This window comes from Aptenodytes patagonicus, chromosome 2 (genome assembly GCF_965638725.1).
Source record: "Aptenodytes patagonicus chromosome 2, bAptPat1.pri.cur, whole genome shotgun sequence".
Classification (NCBI taxonomy): domain Eukaryota; kingdom Metazoa; phylum Chordata; class Aves; order Sphenisciformes; family Spheniscidae; genus Aptenodytes; species Aptenodytes patagonicus.
The window spans coordinates 155777353-155797059 of NC_134950.1; the positions used below are offsets into that span (position 1 = coordinate 155777353).

Here is a 19707-nt window from a genome sequence, read left to right on the forward strand (position 1 = left end):
GTCTATTCTTATATTCCTCCCCAAGTATCCCTTTTTGACCACCATTATACACACAATGTTAACTTAAGCCAGCCTGATCTAATACAACTGTTCTTATTTGCCATAAATATATTTATCAAGCAAAATAAAGACCAGAAAACATAAGCAGATATAAAAAACCTACCTTGGTACTGCATCCACAGAGGATGAAGCTGGAACCTTGGGCACCTGACAATTTGTTGCTGCAGCCAGCTTTAAGGCAGATGATGGAACAGCACTTAAAGTCCTAGGTATATGTCGTGCATTGAGTGTGGTAATAGAGTTTACAGTGGCAACTGATGAGGGTACAGTTAATCGAATGTTGTTCCCAATCAGAACCTGAGTTGTTGCAGAATTGGCAGCAGTTACTTGGTGACTCAGTGCACTGTGGGAACTTGAAGTCTGCGTTATATTTGAAGGCTGTAACAAGGCTGAACCCGCTGTTGATGATGAACTTGTATGGACAAGTGCTGTAGGTGTAGTACTACTGAGGTGTAAGCCCTTGTACACTCCTGCAAGAGAAAAACAAAACAGTAAGCTCACTTTTCAGAAAATATTCAACTCCAGACAGACATATCTCCACTGTAAAAATCAAGATGCAATTGAATTCTGTTGAACAGCTGCATACCTGAGGCTTGAAGAATGCCATTCACCCCAATTCCAAGCACCACATCATCCTTCATTTTGAATCCCATCAGTTGTTCTGACGTAACCAAAGCTGAAGCAGCAAATTGAGCACTAACAGAATCCAGTGTCTTGGAAACAAAACCCTAAAAAGAACAATGGTGGCAAATATATGTGATTGAGGCTTCCAAAAGTCAGTACTCTCCCCATTTTAAAGCTACACACAAACTAGTAAAACAAAAATCAATACATGTAAATCAGAACTGTGGCCCAGTTATTCTCTCAGACCAAACTGTCAGCATTTGCTACAACTAGTTAAAATCTGAACTGTAATTTTTTTTCCATGCACTTTTAGCTCCATTATAACCACAGAGAAGAAAATCCCCACAACTATTTAAAATACAAAGAAACTTATTTCCAAAGTTCTATGGAACAACATTGTTTCACAGGTCAACTTGTTTGCATGAAATTCCAAACCCAATTCAGAGACTCAGAGGTTCAGATTGTTAACAACTTCTGAACCTTTTTATGTGTCTGTCACCACTGTAAACACTACACATTTATGAATATTAGACACTTCCACAGCTGTATGGGGGACATATTTAGGAGTTAGCTTTAGTTATTAACTAAAAATCCTGCTTTAAAAATCCCCCACTTTATCAAGAGGATAATGACACGGCTGGAGATCTCTGCAATTCATATTTCTAAGGCTTTGAAAATTTCATTAATTGTCTGACCCATCTTTTTTTTTTTTTTGTTAAGAGGGAGCAGAGGCAATGCCTGCCACACTCACCTGCAGTGTCCCTTCTAAACACTTTACAGAATGGCTATGATGTAGATTCAGGCGAAAGCCACTTTCCTGTTGGTTAGTTTCAAGGTTCTATGGCAACAGTTGACAATTAGAGATGAACCCTGGTGGGAAACAATGAGGGATAAATCATAGCACAGACAAATCCCTCACCTGTGATGTGTTGGCAGAGGAATTACTATTTGCTTGCTGTTGATGAATTTGTGCAAGCTGCTGTTTCTGCATTAGTGCCAGTTGCTGTTGATGTTGCTGGTATTGTTCGGCTGTAAATGCTGAACAAAATATAAAACGAGAAAATACTATATCAAAATATGTAGGTGTTGTGTATATAAACACATCTATTTTATAAGCCTAAAAAAAAAAAAAAAAAACAACACACCACAGCAAGTTCCTAAGAGCCTTAATGCACCTTTATGGCAAAAAGGCTATCCTCCTCCTAGAAATTTTTGTTCAAATTAAGCCTTCCCTTTTTAAGCTGTTTTTTAGTATATAGGCTTTAACTGCTTCTGCTGCATTTAGCTCAAGATACCAAAAAGGGAGGGGGAGGAGGGAACCAAAACACAATCAAAACCACCAAAAACTCTAATAACTGATTAAAAAGAAATTACAGGTAGAAATGGCATCACTGTTTTCACTTTGTGAAACTACCGTATCTGCATTATTAGTAAAGTAGCCTTATATGCAAAACTTGGGAACTGCACGCTTTCAGCCCTCACAGATAGCGTTTTGAAGGTAGCGAGTACCTACAATGAAGATTTATGTTTAAGTTTAGTTGAAAACATTAAATCAGGCTTACAACTGTGCAGGCTATCATAGTACAGTATTTTTGTTGTTTTTAATCACACATGTACAAGCAACTCCATCAAAACAGAATTTGATAGAACTACATAATTCTCTCTAAAATCTGTGAAGAGTGACCCAGTAGTCAGTGCATCACAAGTCAACTAGAATTTTATCCAGCTAACCAACAAGTATAAAATTGATAAAAACCAGCATTATTCGTACAGATTCTCAAGGGGATGCCCAGTAGTGCAGGGGTGGGGAGTCATGAGTCCGTAAAATGTTAGGATTTTTTTTTTTTTTTTTTAAAAATTTACATTTCCAAAATGAAAGGAAGTCTCCGTTTTCAATTTCAAACCGAATCAAGGCTGGAATGTGAATCCCCTTGCAAATTCAGTCTAGCATACACCCTTCAGATTTTTCCTTCAATTTTATCTTCAGATTCTACAGATGCTCCCAAATAAGTGCTGTAGATAGTATTCGTACTTCTAGAGTGCAGTGGAAGTCGCACTTTTGGGGAAGTTCACTACTGTGTGGCAACAAATCACCACCACACTTGAATCCTGTTCACAAATTGCAATTTTTTGAAAATTTTTTTGTTAATCCTCCTTCAGGCTTCCTTGCTTGCCTGAAGGAAATCTTTTTCTATCAAAACTATAATCATCTCCTGCTTTTGGATACAACAGGATTCTGAAGAGCAATTGTACCTTATGTATAAACTTGAGTAACAAGTTAATACAAATGACTAACCAAAATAAGAATTAATATTTGGAAACAGAGCAAACACTGCTAGGCATGCATTTTTCCAATGTATTGGTCTTTTTTTTTTTTTTTTTTGGTAAAACATTGTTCCAAATCCTTCTATTACGTACTGGAAATAGCACTAAATTATTACCAGCACTTTGCTATCCGAGCACTTGAAGTTGTTTTTTTTTTTTTCCAGCTGTTACATTCAAGTTACTAATTTTAAGTAACATTCTTCAGCAAATAGGGATGTAGCACTTGTTTATATTGCCATAAGCGACAAATTATTTCCCAATACTCTTACAGTTAAATCTCACTTCAACTTGCTTCATTTCTTCAATGTTTTAAAGTTATTCCTAGCAGAATAGCTTAGTAGTAACACCATTCATAAATGCCCTCACTAAAAAAAACAAACTAGAATTCACAGACCAAATATTCTGGAGTTGGCTGTTTAAATTTTAATTCTACTTTATATAAACTAAAAGCCCTTTAGATTTTTTTTAAACTGTCACCAAACACAGACATTAGAGCAAGAAAGCTTTAGTACACAAAGATTAGCACGTAGAAAGCTGAGTAGCAGTAGCAGAGGGAGAAAAATGGATATACTGTTCTGGTACTGATAGAAATTTCATTTATATTGATTAGTTAGTAGTGACTTATTAATTGTTTTTTAAAAACCCTAAAATTTAGAATCTGTATGATTTAGCCAACATAGAGCCAATGATATTGAAGGTTCCATGTACTAGTAAGGTATTTTATTCTATAGTATGACACTGTAAATATATTGCTGAGGAACAGGTTGCATAAATGATCTCAATAAAGACAACTCGCACACTGACAAAGAGGAAAATGGCCAAAAAAGGATATGTTATACCACCATCTTTGACTGAATTAAGATTAAAATTTCCACCATCATAACCATCTCACTTTTGTCCATTTGAGTAAGTAAAATTTATTAATAGTTAGTTTCAGTTTTCAAGCCTTAAGTATATTTTAGATTTTAGCTATAGAACAGAGTCGTAGTAAGCACAGTCACCTATGTTGGTTTAACCAATTCCAAAATATTTTTTTCTTTTGGAAAAAAACAGTAAAGAAAGTTCATTGAGTCAAGCTGTGTTTGTTTAGGATAGCCATTATTTAGGACAGTCTTTAAGCGCTCCCCCTTCTTTCTGGAAGCAAGATTTAGAGGAACTGTATTTTTAAAATTGTGCATCAGTGTATTTCTTTTTAAGTAGTCTGTCACCTTTACAGCTGTAAGTTTCCCACCACTATGAAAACAGTTATACAGCTGTCAAAGTAAACAAGTGACAGAAGGACCCCACTATGACCACCACCCTCATCTATATTCAAACTGCTTCTCTTATTTCTGCTCAAATATGCACACACACTTGCAAATACCGCCTCGAAAATGCAATGGAAATGGCTATTTACCTGTCATATCTGAAAATACGCTCAAGAACAATTTATTTCACGTTTTTTAATTTAGGTTAAAACATTCAGCAACATTTTTGCTGCTTCCCTTATTAAAGGTAAAACCCTACCAGACATTGCAAAATACTATTTATGACACTATCAGAGATTTACTGTGAATTAATCAGTTGCATCCAGTTTAGAAACACAACACTGCCCATAAAGGGCTGCTGCAAGCTACAGCCTCCTAAAATAATCCGATTGATATTCTTTTTCCATTCCACAGCAGATCTAGATATGCTCATGTACCAGAAGAGGTTATAGATTGTAATTACATAAGCTAGCTCTTCCCTCTCCGTGCTAAAGCAGCACTACATTGAAGGTTTTATTGAAAACATGACTACTACTGAGAACTATCCAAAATTAATCATTATTTCTGTTGAAGACCTGCAAACTAGGATAGCATACTTTATTCCTCTTCCGTTAAAGCCACCATGTATTTTGCTTACTAACACTGTCACTAGGTTTCTTCCTCTCCTGCTCTCAGAGTACAGTCTATATTATGCTTCAATTGAAAAAATAAGCCTATTGATTGTGAGTTATAAATTGCTTCTGAAAACTATCATTCCCGTGCACAAAAAAAAGTGTTTGTATGTACTTTACATGAAAGTACTTCCACCTATTTAACCTTACGTATTCATTTTCTGTGGCACACAACTGTGACTGGAATTGGTGAAGGCTTTCTGGGGGAATTACACATATGCTCAGCACAGTGAAATCACGGCTGCACTGTCTGTGCCTCTACATCTGCAGGCACAGTCCTAAACTTCTCAAAGAGCTAGTCTAAGTTCAACTGTCTTTTTTTAAAGAGCAATTCAAGTAGAAAGCATTACAGACCATAAAAGTGTAGCTGCTATTAATGGGTTAATTACATGGCTTGCAAAGAATCTTTTTTTCTTGCCTGCAAAGCTAGCATAGATGCAATTGCATAGGTGCCAAACGTAGTCTCTTGTTAACATCACTTTCTCTAGAAAAACAGTAACAGTGTCCCTAAGAACTTTCTTCCAGAAATTTTATTACCTCTTCTCATTTTTATTCTAAAGAATAGAAAGGGCACAGCTGAAAATCTTTCATTTGTGTCAGAGAAAAATGGTAAATGTAGAAGTAGCAAAAATGAATGTAATTTTCTTGTGTGTCACACACTGGTCTTTATCTGCCTGGAAAAAAACAGCAGGCAAGAAGCAAGCCCAGACCTTTTCTGTACACTTAAATCAACAATCACATTTCTGGTAGCTCAGAAGAGTATTGCTACACAATATTCCTGGTATTACTGGAGACCTTCAAGGCTTTAAAAAAAAAAAATAGTAAAGCAACAGACAAGTTTAAAAGTTTAAAAAAAAGGGACAAAACATAACATTCAATGGTTAAAGATGACACATGAGATTTTAAAACAGATTCTCGCTTCAGCAGCCCCAGACAGAACTGCAGTGTTTATAGACTCTTCTCAAACAGCATGCTAGGGCCACAGCGGTCATGGTTCCATCATACAGTAATAACTACTTAATACTACAGAATTTACTGAATTGGACAGTGACAGAACATCCAGTTCCATTCACTACACAGAATCCAGTGAAGGGTGGAGGTGGGAATCTCTCAACCACCACTACTGATACACTATAAATAAGAACATTATCATTTCAGAACATCTCAACTGTCTTTCATAGCTAACAACTGTACCTTCCCCCCAAACTTCTACATACTTTCCAAGACACTTTCGGTAATTTATGCAAGTCACCTGACTCCTTAAGTTAACTTAACCCAAATGCCTTTCCTAACCTTAAACATTAGGAACCTTTAAGGCACAACCCTACCTGGAGTTATCCTCATCTCAAGATGGCTGTCAGAAGATGGGTAGCTCAAGTTTTACTAAGACACTAGGCTACATGAATGCTTCTTACTTGCTTGTTTGCAGCACACTGTTTTGAATTGGAACAATTAAAACTCAATATGCTTCTGAATTGTTTCTGGTAGAATTCTGAATCAAGTTGTAACATTTCAGTTGAGACAACCTTCAGGATTTTTAGTCAGTACATCGTGCTATGCTGTTATCCTCTCCATTTAACAGCTTGGGACAATGCAGGCACCTATTCTGCAACTGTGTTAGTGCTATACTTTGGCAGCAAGTAAGAGAAATGATTTCTGGCTTACAGACTGCAGAAAGGAATGGAAGGTAGAGGAAAAAGCTTCAGGAGTTTGCAGCTATGAATACAAGGAAAGAAACATTGTACGTTACTGAGACTGACTGACAGGATAAGTGACTTCTTAGTATCTCCTTAGTGACAACCACAAATCTTGTGCAATAATTCCATTTTTTAACAACACACTACACTATGAATATGTTTTCCTACAATCATTTACATGGCTATAAGCAAGATGTTTGTAATCTTTGGGATAATTACGTATCATTTTTTTGCTCAAATTAAGCCACTGAATAATACCTTTCAATTGGATGATTCTGTTTACTCATCTACCAAATTCTGTGGGATGCAGATACTCAACAGGTGGTGTTTTCTGGAGCACAGAGTAACAGTGACGCTGTCAATGGACTTCTCAAAGATTCATAGTTCTCAGCAGTTTTATACTGCAATATAAAACTACTTTTACAGTGCTAACTAGTTTTACCACAGCATTTAATGTGTACTAGCCTTACAATGCTCTAGCTTATGTTTAGCTTCTCTGAAAATGCAAGTCCTTCCCAGAAGTGGCCGACACCAGTGAGGAGGAGGGCTAGCTACGGAATCTGTATAAACAGATTGGTCTTTGTATGGTCAATAGCCACAGCCTCCCCTCCTGACTACTGCTGCAAGTTTTACTGTGAGGTGACTCACTAGTTGTTACTCTGCTTCCCTGGAGTAAAAAAAATACAGACTTACAAAAAAATTAACCACAAGAACCAGTTTCCTAAAAAACAGGAAGCATATCCTGGAAAGCAGAAAATGTACACGTAAAGTCGTGGTCCCTCTACCAGCATTCATTTTGATTTCCTGAATGGAAGATGCTCACTAGATTTGTCAGGGAAACTGAGCAAGCTTTGTGGAGTAAACACAATGACCTATCCAGGTAAGCTTTTTTTTTTTAAATAATGTTTAAAAAAATTTTAATAATTTAAACATTTTAAATAATGTTTAAAAAAATTTTAATACCGAGAGACTCAAACAGCTTAATTAAACCTTTCAGCAAATGCTTCAGTCCTGTTCAACATCTAAAGAATTAGATATTTAAATTAGAGTAACTTAAAAAAGCAATTGCTTCATAACATCGTTAAGTATCTGTTCTCACGAGCAGAAATGTTATTTCAGTAAGAAAACTGAAGCATTAAGATTATATTCAGTTCAAAGAACCTCTCTAAAAATCCATTCAGAGTATTGGATTCCCTGATCCTTCCAGCTGAGGTGATGCCCATTAAAAAGGCAGTTTCAATCAGGTAACAGAAGAAAGATCACATAACTAAAGCTTCCAATTGAGAAATCCCATGAACTACAGAACTGCTAAAGTGTGTGGAAAGATGATACATCATGTTACAATGTTTTCTTAAGGGAAATCATGACAGCATCACATCCCTGCTGTATAAGAGAACAATTAGTGGTTACTAATGCCAAAGTGCATGCAAAGCAAACATCATTCACAATACTAAGTAATCCAGAACATCACATTTTTTATCTCTATCTTATGAGAGATGTTATCTGGCTTACATTGCCTGGTTAAAGATTTTCTACTGTATAGCAAGTTCTCACCAGTGAATTCAGAAGATTGGAGAGACTTAGAGCCATCAGTGTGATTTAGTATTTGATGCACCAGGCCCAAAGATGTTTCACTTTCTGAAAAGAAGTTCAAGATTGATTTTACTTAAACATGGCATTATTAGACACTATGAGAACATGAATCATTACGCCCCTGATTATTACGACAACAGCCTTATATTTCAGCCCAACAGAACTTAAGCGTGAAATTCCTAACATCAGAACTCTAGACTTAGAAATTATAAACTCGATATAAGATCTATATATGCACTCCCTACTTGGTAGTGGAAGAAAAACAGACAGAAAATAGTTAATGAGGATTTTTACTAGCCATTGAATGAAAGCTAGAAATGCTTGCTATGCATTTATATTTGTCTGCCCATCATTCTTAATATGAGTTTCCACCGAAATGTCACAGGCCAGTTGGGGTACACACAGTTTACTCCGCAGTTATAAACGTGACCATCCTTGCATGGGATGCAGACAAAAGTGTAACAGTTTACACAAGCTCAAAGATCCATCACTTTGGAGCAAAGTATTACTCCAACTGGGTTGAAGCTCAATGAGAAAAATCTAGGATAACTAAAAAGTCTCCAAGTCTCCAGAAGTGCTCATATGTTTTAGAAAGTGTTGACTCTTCCCCCGTCCCCAGTCACATTTCCCAGACTAAAGAGGCTTTTCCTTTTAAGATTTCTTCCTTCAACTAAGCCTAGGGTGTGCTATAAACATTTGTTACTCCCAAGGCCATTGCTTCAACTAGGATCTCAACATCTCAGCCACAGATTGGTCAAGACTGTTAAGTTCCAATGATAACTGAAAATGACCATTACAAATGTCAGTATTTTTCATGACCATTACAAATGTCAGTATTTTTCATGACCAAGTTTATCCTGCAATGTGAAAGTAAGCATTTGGAAAAGGGCAAACAGGAAAACAGACAGCAGTATTGAGACTACTACAGATACAAGGGTTAAATAAAAAGATCTAAACACAGCCAGTGATGGCATGAAAGCAATGAAAAGGTAAGGACAAGTCCTTCTACTCTGGTGCAAGGATCTGTCACAAGGATTGAGGAGCTTCCTCCTGCTTCTTTCCAGGAGAGGGATGCCTGAAGACGGATGTCAGGTATCCTTAATGAGAACATGAAAAAACAGCATAGATCCATCAACCAACATTACAAATTGGGAGATGGAAATGCTAAACACACATTTGGGAAATGGAAGCATAGTTCACCATCCTGCCAGACTCCCAAGTGTGCAAACTTGCTTTTAAAAAGCAGATCAAGAGATGCAAAAAAAGCATCCAAGTTTACTGGGAAAAATGTTGTTTCTATGGAATTCCCACAGAAAAAGTTACTGAATAGCAAAGCACAAGTTGCAGTGCATCATCTAAACCTCTCGTTTACAAGAAAATGCAAGGTAAGCTACTCTGGATTCTTTAACTATATTCTGGATGCCTGTAGTTTCTCATATACAGTAAGGTCTACAATCCCATACTTTTAACTCTCTAAGAATTTTCAGCAAGGCTCCTACTAGAATACTTAAGCTTCTTCTCAAAGAAGGAATTACAAATTCAGTGAGTAGACTCTAGTTAACTGCTAGCCTCTTTAGTCTTGACAGCTTGCAGACTTTCTTTTCAAAGTGACCCAGCTTCTGGATGAAGAAGGCAGAAAAGAACAGAATGCAAGACGGATGCCTGGTCTTACTGTGCAGCCTGGGAACCAGTGCTCAAATCTTTCACTAGTGACTGGTATCTCTGGTCTGCCTCCTAAACACAAGGCTGCAACAGAATTATACATGCTATGCAGTTTTAAATGTCTCAAACTTTTGATTATCAGATGCAAGCATCCAAAAATACGGACATATATTTAACAGCAAGTCTCCAGCAGAAAGCACAGTCTCTCTATAATGTGATGCAGTTCGAAGACTACCATTTGCCTGGCAGAACTAGACCAATCAATTAATCTAACAAGGAAGACTAAATTCCTGGGACACATATACTTCAGATGAATATTCATGCCTACTGTACACTCCAGACTTAAGACACAAGTTCCATCTCTGAAGATTACGATGCGGAAACCTGATGAGATTGTCAGCAATACAGGCTCCTTTCCTGAAGTAATTTTGTTGCATTTTGTTCAGACTAAATAGCTTCCGCACTAAACAAGTTATTCCTCCACAAGAATCATACTTTTAAACTCTTGCCTGCTTTTTAGTGGTGTTCTGTATAACATATGCCTGAAGATCCTTTAATCAGCTCTTTTTGCAAGAGGGCAAAGGATGCTTTTCCGTAATTCTTCAGTAAGACGAAAAGGAACCACCCTCTTCAAGAGTCATGCTACTCTTCTTGGCCACTTGATCCTGCTGCCAAAGTCTATCCTTCAGCACACAAGTCCATTACAAGCCCTGTTTTCAAGTAATTTGTAAGGGATTTTTTTTTTCTTTGTTAAGACATCCCTTCTCAGTTCACACACAAAATGCCAATGAAACAACTTCATCTTTCACAGCTCTTTTACGCTGAGCACTCTGAAAGCCAGGACCAGAACAACTTGCAATCATTCAGGGTCAAAGGCCCTTCAAAATGTTTATGAAATGCCTGGCTCTTTGGGGAAACCTCTCTCCGATCTTCACGATGAAAAACAATGCTGCCTGTAGCCAGAGAATGGTATGCCACAGCACAGCTTTTATAACATCTCCTCTGATTAATGGAAGACCAGAGATACCATCTCAACTTCATGCCTGTGCTGGCCACGTATAAACAAACTTGAAAAGAAAGGTTTTCCACAGCAATTTTTCCATGTCAGCAGCATGTTGTCTGGATCATTCAAGGTGGAAAAAGCTCAAGACTTCTCTAAACTTCTTTAATATGGAAACAGACAAAACTCATCATGTGATGGTGCACAATAAACACAGCAACACAACCACTTCTGCTGGCCACCACAGAATCTCAGGATGAGCTTCATCTTAAAAGGTAAGCAATGTGGTTTGACCACAACTCACAGTAGCAGTGAAAGGATAAAAGGATTTTTAAAAACAGAAATGCATTAATAAGTGTTTTCTGGTAAAAAGACCTACTGCCACTTCAAAAACCTAAAAGGCAAAGAGAAACAAACCTAAAAAATCCACACCACAACAAACTCCCAGCTCTAAAGACAGCTAAGAAAAAGGAACAGGGACACTCTACAGGGTTGTCAATCTGCAGTAGTGACTATTAGAAAGACTTTAGTACAGATGTTGATACCTGATGTTCTTTACAGTATTTGCTACAGAAAGTAAGAGGACATAACTCATCAACTGCTGCCCCAACTGACATGTACCTTTGAAGAAGTCAAACTCATACACGAGACATACAAACACACCTGTAACCTGTGTAGACAACGTATCTTAAAGAATCCTTTAAGAAACTGAAAAAAGAACACTAGAAAACAGAACGGCACCTAGATGAACTAGACTGTATGCTCCTTTCAAACACCTACACAGACGATCATCATTACACCACATATACACAAACTCATATACACCTCCAATGCTACAAGAATACCAATTAATATTATAAATAATTATACTGGTACAATCTACCTGGTTATATTAATAACAAGCGACTATCCAAAGACTGTGGTAACTAATTTAAAGTATACCTATGAATTCAGACGTTTTGTTTTTTTGGGGGTTTTTTTGGGTTGTGGGTTTTTTTTGGTTTTGTTTGTTTGTTTTTTTAGTATTTCATTCCTGTATCAAACCCTAATAAAAATATGAATCTAAACTCCACAACATTTAAATTTGGAAAAGCTCAGAATACTAACTTAAATACTTTACACAGATAATAAACCATCTGCATAGAATTCCAAGCACAAATGAATGTAATATGCTAGGGACTTATAAGTATGTATTACTTTCCCACAGGCTTCAAAATACAACCATACAATGAAAACCTTGTACAGAACTCATCACCATAAATAACAATTGCATTTAATTCCTAAATGATGTAGATAAATATCGTAATCATTTATTTAAGGAAAAAAGATTCTAAGGGGGGGTGGGTGGGTGGGTGGGTGTGTGTGTGTGTTTATATACACACACAGAGACATATGCTTTAAACTCAATCAGCCAATTTCTCAAGTCTACATGATTTTCAGACATAATGTATTGTCCATTAATACTTCATAGGGTATTCATAATCTATTCACCACACATTAGTTTTGTTTTCACACTAGTAACCTGACTACCATTTTATCACAGTTCAGACTGGCCACTAGACAGAGGATGCTCTCATTCAGTTCTGGACTTGGTTCGCTGATTTGAAACATTGGAGGGGCACAATTTAAACATGAAAAGACATACTTAGATCACAAACCAGAAGAACCATCAGTTTTAGCCCCAATACATTTCCAGCAAGAAGTCATAAAAGAGAAAAGAATGGGGCATGGGGGCAAGGACCTACTCTAGGACAGCATGGAAAGGAAGCACGAAATAAAGCAGCAGAACAAAGCTGCCCACTAAGTCTAAAAATGCAAGGAGGAAGAATTTTTGGAAGAAAAAAAAAAAGGTGGTTCAGGGAGGAAAAGTACAAAATATATTGGAAAACAGGAAGATTAAAGTCACCTGATACCAGGGTAACACTCTGTTTGAGCAAATCTCCAAAATATCCCACAATTTGGGGAGTTTATTAGGTATATGCATCTCCCCACCCAACTCCTACCTGGATAACCAGGTTTTCTAATTTATTTCCAAAGCCATAATTCAAAATGGCAAGGAAAACATGGTTCTAGAGACTCCTTATAAAATGCTGGTAAACTTTTAAAGTTATTTCTTTGTAAAAAACTACGTCACTTTACTTTCTATAAAAAGATAACATTTAATGTACTGACTGATCAAAATTCAAGAGTTATTTAAGTTACATTCTAACTACGTAAATACCAGTCTTCCAGTGTGAAGAACCCAATATAAAGAGTGATGCTATCCAATAGCATTCCAATTAAAAAACAACTAACACTACATCAAGTTTTCTTAGAGTCAGGTCCTCAATTCTGTAATTCAGGTTCTGTAAGATGTAATCTGCCACTCACTGACAAGATGTAGAAGTGATTAGTCCAAGAGTTTTGCCAAGCATGAGCAGATGCATCAGTGGGGGTGGGCTGGGTATTTTTTGGATGGGAAATGGCATTTAATTTCATGGAAGTTCAATTCATAATATGCCAAGATTTTAAATGCAAACATTTTAACGAAACATTTCCCACCACCACCACACCTCATACTAGAAAAAATTTGGAAGGTAGTATTTATATGAACATTTCAATCAACGTATTTTTAATTTTAAAAATCCAGATCTTCAGAGTCAACTTGAACTCTACACAGTACTGGTTTCTAAACCTTCCTATTTCTAAAATCATAATTACATACCAAGGTAGCATTTGCATAAATTTGAAATGCAGTATACTGCTGCTAGCAATAAATACAAATAAACATTCTACGTAGCAAATAGATAAAAGAGAAGATGGGCTGTTACCATCAAAATAGACCATGAGGTAAAGTATGGATGACCTAATGATATTCTGGATTTTCTGAGCCAAGTTTAAAATTTCTAGAAGCAAGTTTGTCAAAATAAACGTACCAAAATGTGCTGAACCACTGCTACTTTTACTTTGTATAGAGGTACTGCATGTCTGGGTCCCAGGTTGTGCTGTGCCTGTTCGATTTATACCCCTGTATAATTTCCTACAGGAGAGTTCATCATTGTCACTGTCATGTAGGGATGGTGTCCGAGGCCTAAAATGCCGCCATCTACATGATTTGATATTGACTAGTATCTGACTGAGGTCTTTCGAGAAAGATTTGTCCGAGGTATTTGTTTCTGAGGTATTGGCAAATTGACTGATTGAGGAGTGTTGTGATGAGGAAAACATTTCCAAATCCAGCTGATGAAATGTATTATCATAGTCCGAATGCGCTCTGTCTAGCAGCACCCTAAAAACAGGAAAACAATGCAGAATTATACAGTGGCAAGAAAATACCAAGAAAGTCACCAGTTTGTCATGTGTGCCTGGGGATGAAAAAGGGATAGAAGAAACTACACAAAACTGTTCTAGAACAAGCAACCCCCGCCCCCCAAACAGACACAATGCATGACTATATATCATTTTACAATAAGCAGTACATTTAGGTTTCTCTTTACATGCATATTCTAGATTTTACTACTTGAACAGCTGATATACATTGTCATGTATATATTAAGACACAGCAACAACTTTTTTTTTTTTTTTTTTTTAAATCATCAGGCTGGAAGATAAGAGTTCCACAATGCAAAGAAAAAAATCCTAGAGAATAAAATAAAATTCCTTAAGTAACTAAAAAGTGATTCAAATGCCCTCCTAAAGTAACTTCAGTTCAAAAGCCTTACTCCCATATACACTGAATATACCTACTACCATCCCAATGCAGTGGGGATGTCACACATTAATTTCCAAATCCCCTTGCAAAATCCCAGTAAGAGCCTTCGGCTCCCATTCTGATTTTGCTGATATGCCAATCTGAATTGCTAATATCTGAAGGGGTGCTAAGCATTAATCTGAAAGCCAAATCACGTTCTTACAGTTTTTAAAACTAAAATTTTATACCACTGTACCATTTTTTAAAGACATCATACAATATTTAAGAAATAGCACTTATACACTGAACAATTTATAAATTGTTTTCAATAAAGATGCTTAGAAGCACAATGCCTGAAGTAAGTCCTTAATTCTTTGATATTTTTGACAATGTTTGAAATTTAACGGTTATTGTCACTTGTAAGTATTCCTCCCAAAATTCTCCTCTACAACTGGCAAATCACCAAATATGGTCCAAACTCAGAAAAACATTTTCTGAAAAATGTGATTTTTGCTATTTTTAAATACTATTGTTTGAAGACAACTATGCAAATCATTTAAATACAAACCACCAACCACTGAAAACATACATGTATTTTCACCTCAGAACTTGGGAGTGCCAGCAATAAAAAAACCCTAGAAACATTTAAGAAAACAGTATTAAAGCTGCTTCCACTACCGCAAAATAGAAATGGAGATATTAACCAGCTAAGGAAACTTGTATCAAATGGAAGTATTTAAAAAGTCAATCTCTCTGATGCCTCCATTTTTGAGGGGTTTGTTTTTGTTTTTCTTAAAGCTTTGCTCGTTATGTCTTACTAATTTTTTTTATTATTATTATTTATTTTTAGAAACAGCAACAATTATGTAGCACATACCTTCCACCACGGCCGACCCGTCTTCGTGCAAACCCAATACACCTCTGGGGTACAGTGAGGGTGGTTAAGCAGTATCTATAACGCACATCTCCTAATCTTCCCTCTTTAGGGCTACTCCATGGCCAGTTGCCAGGTTGGTCTAAATGAGGCTTAAAATAATTTTAAACAATTAAACACAAGATGTTTTCCCACAATGATGTTCTGTCTTATGATACATAAGGAAATTCTACTTACAGCATAGTACTGACAGCCTGCTTTCCTACGGAAGGCAAAAGGACCATCGGGATCATTTTCTTCCTCAGCCTCCGAAGAACCAGACAAAACCTTTAAAGAGGGGATAGGGGGTGTATGAGGAGAGATATTAGTAAATTCATGAGTTTTACTTCTATTCTTTCCCCAAGAGCAGCACAGAACTCTAGAGGTCCTACCTGGGAGAGAGGTTCTTCATCTGAGCTAGGAAAATCATACTGATTCAGATCTTTAGCATTAAAGACTGGCAGTGCAGCAGGACTTGTCTGTTGAGGAGTAGCAGCAGCAGACGAAGGTAAGACTTTTGGCTTCTTCTCATACTTTCTTTTGGGTCTAATAACATCAGGTTTATCTTGCTGCAAGAAAAAAAAAGTGTAAAATTACACACACAAGCAAATTAGATTAAAACAGAAGTTTTCAAAAAAACTCCTGTGTAAGCAAGCTAAAAAGTGAACTCATCTCTCCACCATCTTGATAGCAAAATATGTAGTTGTTTCATGAATATCTGTATTTCATTTCCAGTAATTGAAACGTTTAACAGATAAGGTGGGATCAAGCACTGTTTGCTCAATCCATGCTAGATAAAACACTAGCCGTTAAGATAACAGTACTACTTTGCAGAAGTAGACCAAAATATATACAATGATGTCCATGAGACACCTTTTTCATTTTCCAACATTTTAAATTAATAGACATTTATGCAGTGTTAGGGAATTACTAAGTACCAAACAATGCTCTAAAGGCAAAAACAGAAGTTAGACTTCTCAAAGATACCTAGAATCTCAGAAAATCCTCTAAAAATTAACACACGTATACCCATACTATGCAAAGTCAAGTTTAAGTGCATTTCCCAAGTTTCTAAGCAACAGATTTCTTTCAAGCTGCAAGACACTGCATTGACCCAACATCACTAACATAAGTACACTCCAGCAATCTCAATTATAATGCTCTACTATCAATGGAAGTATTCACTGATTCAAGCCACCTTGTCAGATTCAGAAGAGCCTTTGGACATTCTTCAGTTTTAAGAAGTCTTTGTTTAAAATTCAAATTATACCTCAGCATTTCTCCTGCGTTACCTGACCTATTTAATATGCTCAGTTGTTGGCACTGTAGCTATGCTTTGTATGACACAAAATTAAAGCCTGCAGGGAAAAAAGTGCCAGTCAGCTTTCTAAATCAAGTAAGGTTATTTGATACTTTACTTAATTACAAAACCAAAGATATACAGCATGCTGGGAATATTAGTGGATTGTATTTAAAAAAAAAAAAAAACAACCAAACAAAAACCAACCCTCCAGATTAAAACAACATTAATTTAGAACAAGATATGGGATTTACCTCATTAGTCCCACCTTCGTCCAATATCTAGGTAATAAATACAGTTTTGTTCAGGATATCCTAACTTTATGGACAGTATTAGAAAAAATGTTTCTATCCCCCAGAATAAGAATACAATTGCACGTGTCCTTTTGTCTGTAGTTGTCTATACTGTCTTTATTTCTGTCTTGAGGAATGCCAGTAGTCTGTACATTATCCTCGTAACTCCAACAAAGCATTTTATTCCAATTGCAGCTTTGCTAGTCTGTTTCCAGTTTCAGTTTCCCCCCTCCTCCCATCCTAAAGTGCTGTATCTTGCATACATAATAGCATGAACTAGTAACTCTGTTATTGACATTACTCACTTTAACTTTAAATTCTTTCAGTTCCATAGCTTCTTGGTGTTTAAAAGGACTGCTGTTAGTCACAGGAATGATGGGAATAGCATAGGTAGGTTTAATCGGCTGCCGTTGTGCCATGACCTCAGACATGATCTCCCCACTGTAGTCACCCAAATTATACCTGAAATGAGATTTTTTTTTTTTTTTTTTTTAATTTGTTGGAAAGTTTACAATGCGTGTCTGGTAAAAAATTGCACAACACAGAGAAACACAGACTAATACTTGCAACTGGGGGTAAAGGGACATCCAGGATGACAGCAAGAAGTACAGAAAGTATTGTTCCAGAAAAGGGGACTAATAACATGGAAACTTCATTGTGATGACTAATGCTGACAAATAAATAAAAGGATAACTACCCTGTAAAGCCTGTAAAACATCTCCAAAAGATGATAATGTAAAGGAAAGAAGCAGAAACTAGAAGGAAAGAACAGGAAAGGGTTTTCCTCCCCCCTCACTTGGGGACAGGTACCATTTAAAAATATACATTTATCACCCAAAAGGTTTTAAACAGTGAGGGAGAGTGCCTTATTCATGAATCCTCCCTCTTTTGTGTTGCGGAATAGTTTCGTAAGCAGCAGATCCATGAAACGTGTAACATTTCAAATCCTGTGGAAAGTACTGAGTTGAAGTGCAGTTTTCCATTCTGAGAGGGGCATGGAGTCTTTCCTCTATCCAACAGCTTATTTTCTTTAAAAAGCTACTGGAAAATCTTTGCGTTTCTCCCCTCTCTATTTCTACTGAAAATAGCCAGTGCTTGAAAAAAGTGCCCCTGGTAGAGGGGGCAGACTGACATTCAACTTGTGTCCCTAAGAAACCAGACCAAAAAGTTAGTTTTACAGCTTTAAAATACTGACTCAAAACATTTGTTTTCAAACATGGATGCTTAAGCTAGAGAAGTTTATTCAGATTCTAAGTATCAACCTAAAGAACAACTCTACATTGCAAATGTGATTCTCAGCTGATTGGGAAAGTGACAGTTGACAGAGCAGTGCATTTGGTCTTCAGCACAGCTGACAAACAGGATTGTCAAAAGAAGCACTAGTTGGGAGATGACTCACATAACATGTTACACTGTATGAAATGCTTATTTGTTTTCCTCAAGAGGGTATTAGATCGAGGTTTGCTAAAAAAGAACAGCAATAATGAAGAAAAAGAATGGTAATGGTTGGAAATGGCCTTCAAATTAGCTGGGATTTCCTTAATCTATGTATTTAGTTTTAACACAAATTTCCAAATGAATTTACCTGAAACTATGACCTCTCTTCCTGTATAATATATAGGATATATACATCCTTTTGAATACATGTACACATGTAATAAAACAATGTAGATTAGTGTGACAGGTCACTTCTCCATAATAAGCAACTTCCTAACGTTTTATTTTGCTCTCCATAGCCATATATGAAAATATGCTATCCTGTATATGTGAAAGAGTCTAATCTAAATACTTATTTTAAAAAAATCTCTCACTGTTTTAAGTATTTGTGGGAACCGGAATACAAAGTACTTTCCAAAGCTTTCCGCAGCAAGTTTTCAATAAATATTACCTCTTTTCCATAATTTCCAGTGTTAAATGCAGCAACTCTCTCTTGCTTTTTTCCCTCCTCTTTATCATCTCCAGGATGGTTACCGCACGACTCAGATCTCGACGCAGCTTAAGCATCTTCTCATAAGATGCTTCATCATTTTTTCGATTCTGTAGATACAGTGTATATGTTTCCCCACATAATTGACTTTAAAATTCAGATTTAAGTTCTAAATACTTATGTATATTAAAAAAAAATGCTAAAACAAGAGAAGCACATGCATGTTATCAGCGAGCTACAGCTTACCAACGCCGTAGTAGGTTTACCAGTAGATTTAATGAAAAAATAAATACAAACTTTTATTCAATAACCGTCCTAAAGTAGTTTCTTTTATGTTTTTACCCTAGCAAATTACAACAAAAGAACACCCCAAATTTTATTGTTTTTTACTACATAGCAGAATTGTTTCTTTATACAAGCTACTTTTTGAGAGGGGGAGAAGGAAGAGAAAGAAAGCAGAGGGAGATATTGATCTACTTACTTTTCGTGTCTGCATCTTTTCTGTTCGTCTTCTAAAAGCAACATAAGGATCATTTGTGCTGGAACCATCTCGCTTCTCTTGTTTCACTGCTGGGATAAGAGAGGGACCTCGACAGTTTTTCCTCTTTTTAATCCAGTACTCATACACTTCTCTGATCAATTCATCGTCTTCCTTCAGCAACAGCTTGGCCTCTTGCAGGCTGACTGGCTAAATGTAAAACCCAGCATGTCACTTTCATATAGCA

The 19707-nt window shown here is 36.5% G+C and overlaps 1 protein-coding gene across 7 annotated transcripts in view; it reads right to left on the reverse strand.

Moving 5' to 3' along the window:
• Positions 1-19707, reverse strand: part of EPC1 (enhancer of polycomb 1) — a 70056-nt gene that overhangs the window by 2162 nt on the left and 48187 nt on the right. For 2 of the 7 annotated variants that reach the window (XM_076331833.1, XM_076331829.1), the window contains 12 exons: positions 19464-19670; positions 18944-19092; positions 17361-17517; positions 15855-16031; positions 15661-15750; positions 15427-15575; positions 13795-14147; positions 8179-8262; positions 1604-1722; positions 1436-1522; positions 647-788; positions 164-530 (listed from right to left, as the gene is read on the reverse strand). In XM_076331833.1, the coding sequence (XP_076187948.1) occupies positions 164-530; positions 647-788; positions 1436-1522; positions 1604-1722; positions 8179-8262; positions 13795-14147; positions 15427-15575; positions 15661-15750; positions 15855-16031; positions 17361-17517; positions 18944-19092; positions 19464-19670 (2081 nt within the window). Of the gene's footprint in view, positions 1-163; positions 531-646; positions 789-1435; positions 1555-1603; positions 1723-8178; positions 8263-13794; positions 14148-15426; positions 15576-15660; positions 15751-15854; positions 16032-17360; positions 17518-18943; positions 19093-19463; positions 19671-19707 lie in introns of those variants that run through there. The other 5 variants (XM_076331830.1, XM_076331831.1, XM_076331832.1 and 2 more) reach the window with 5 other exon arrangements.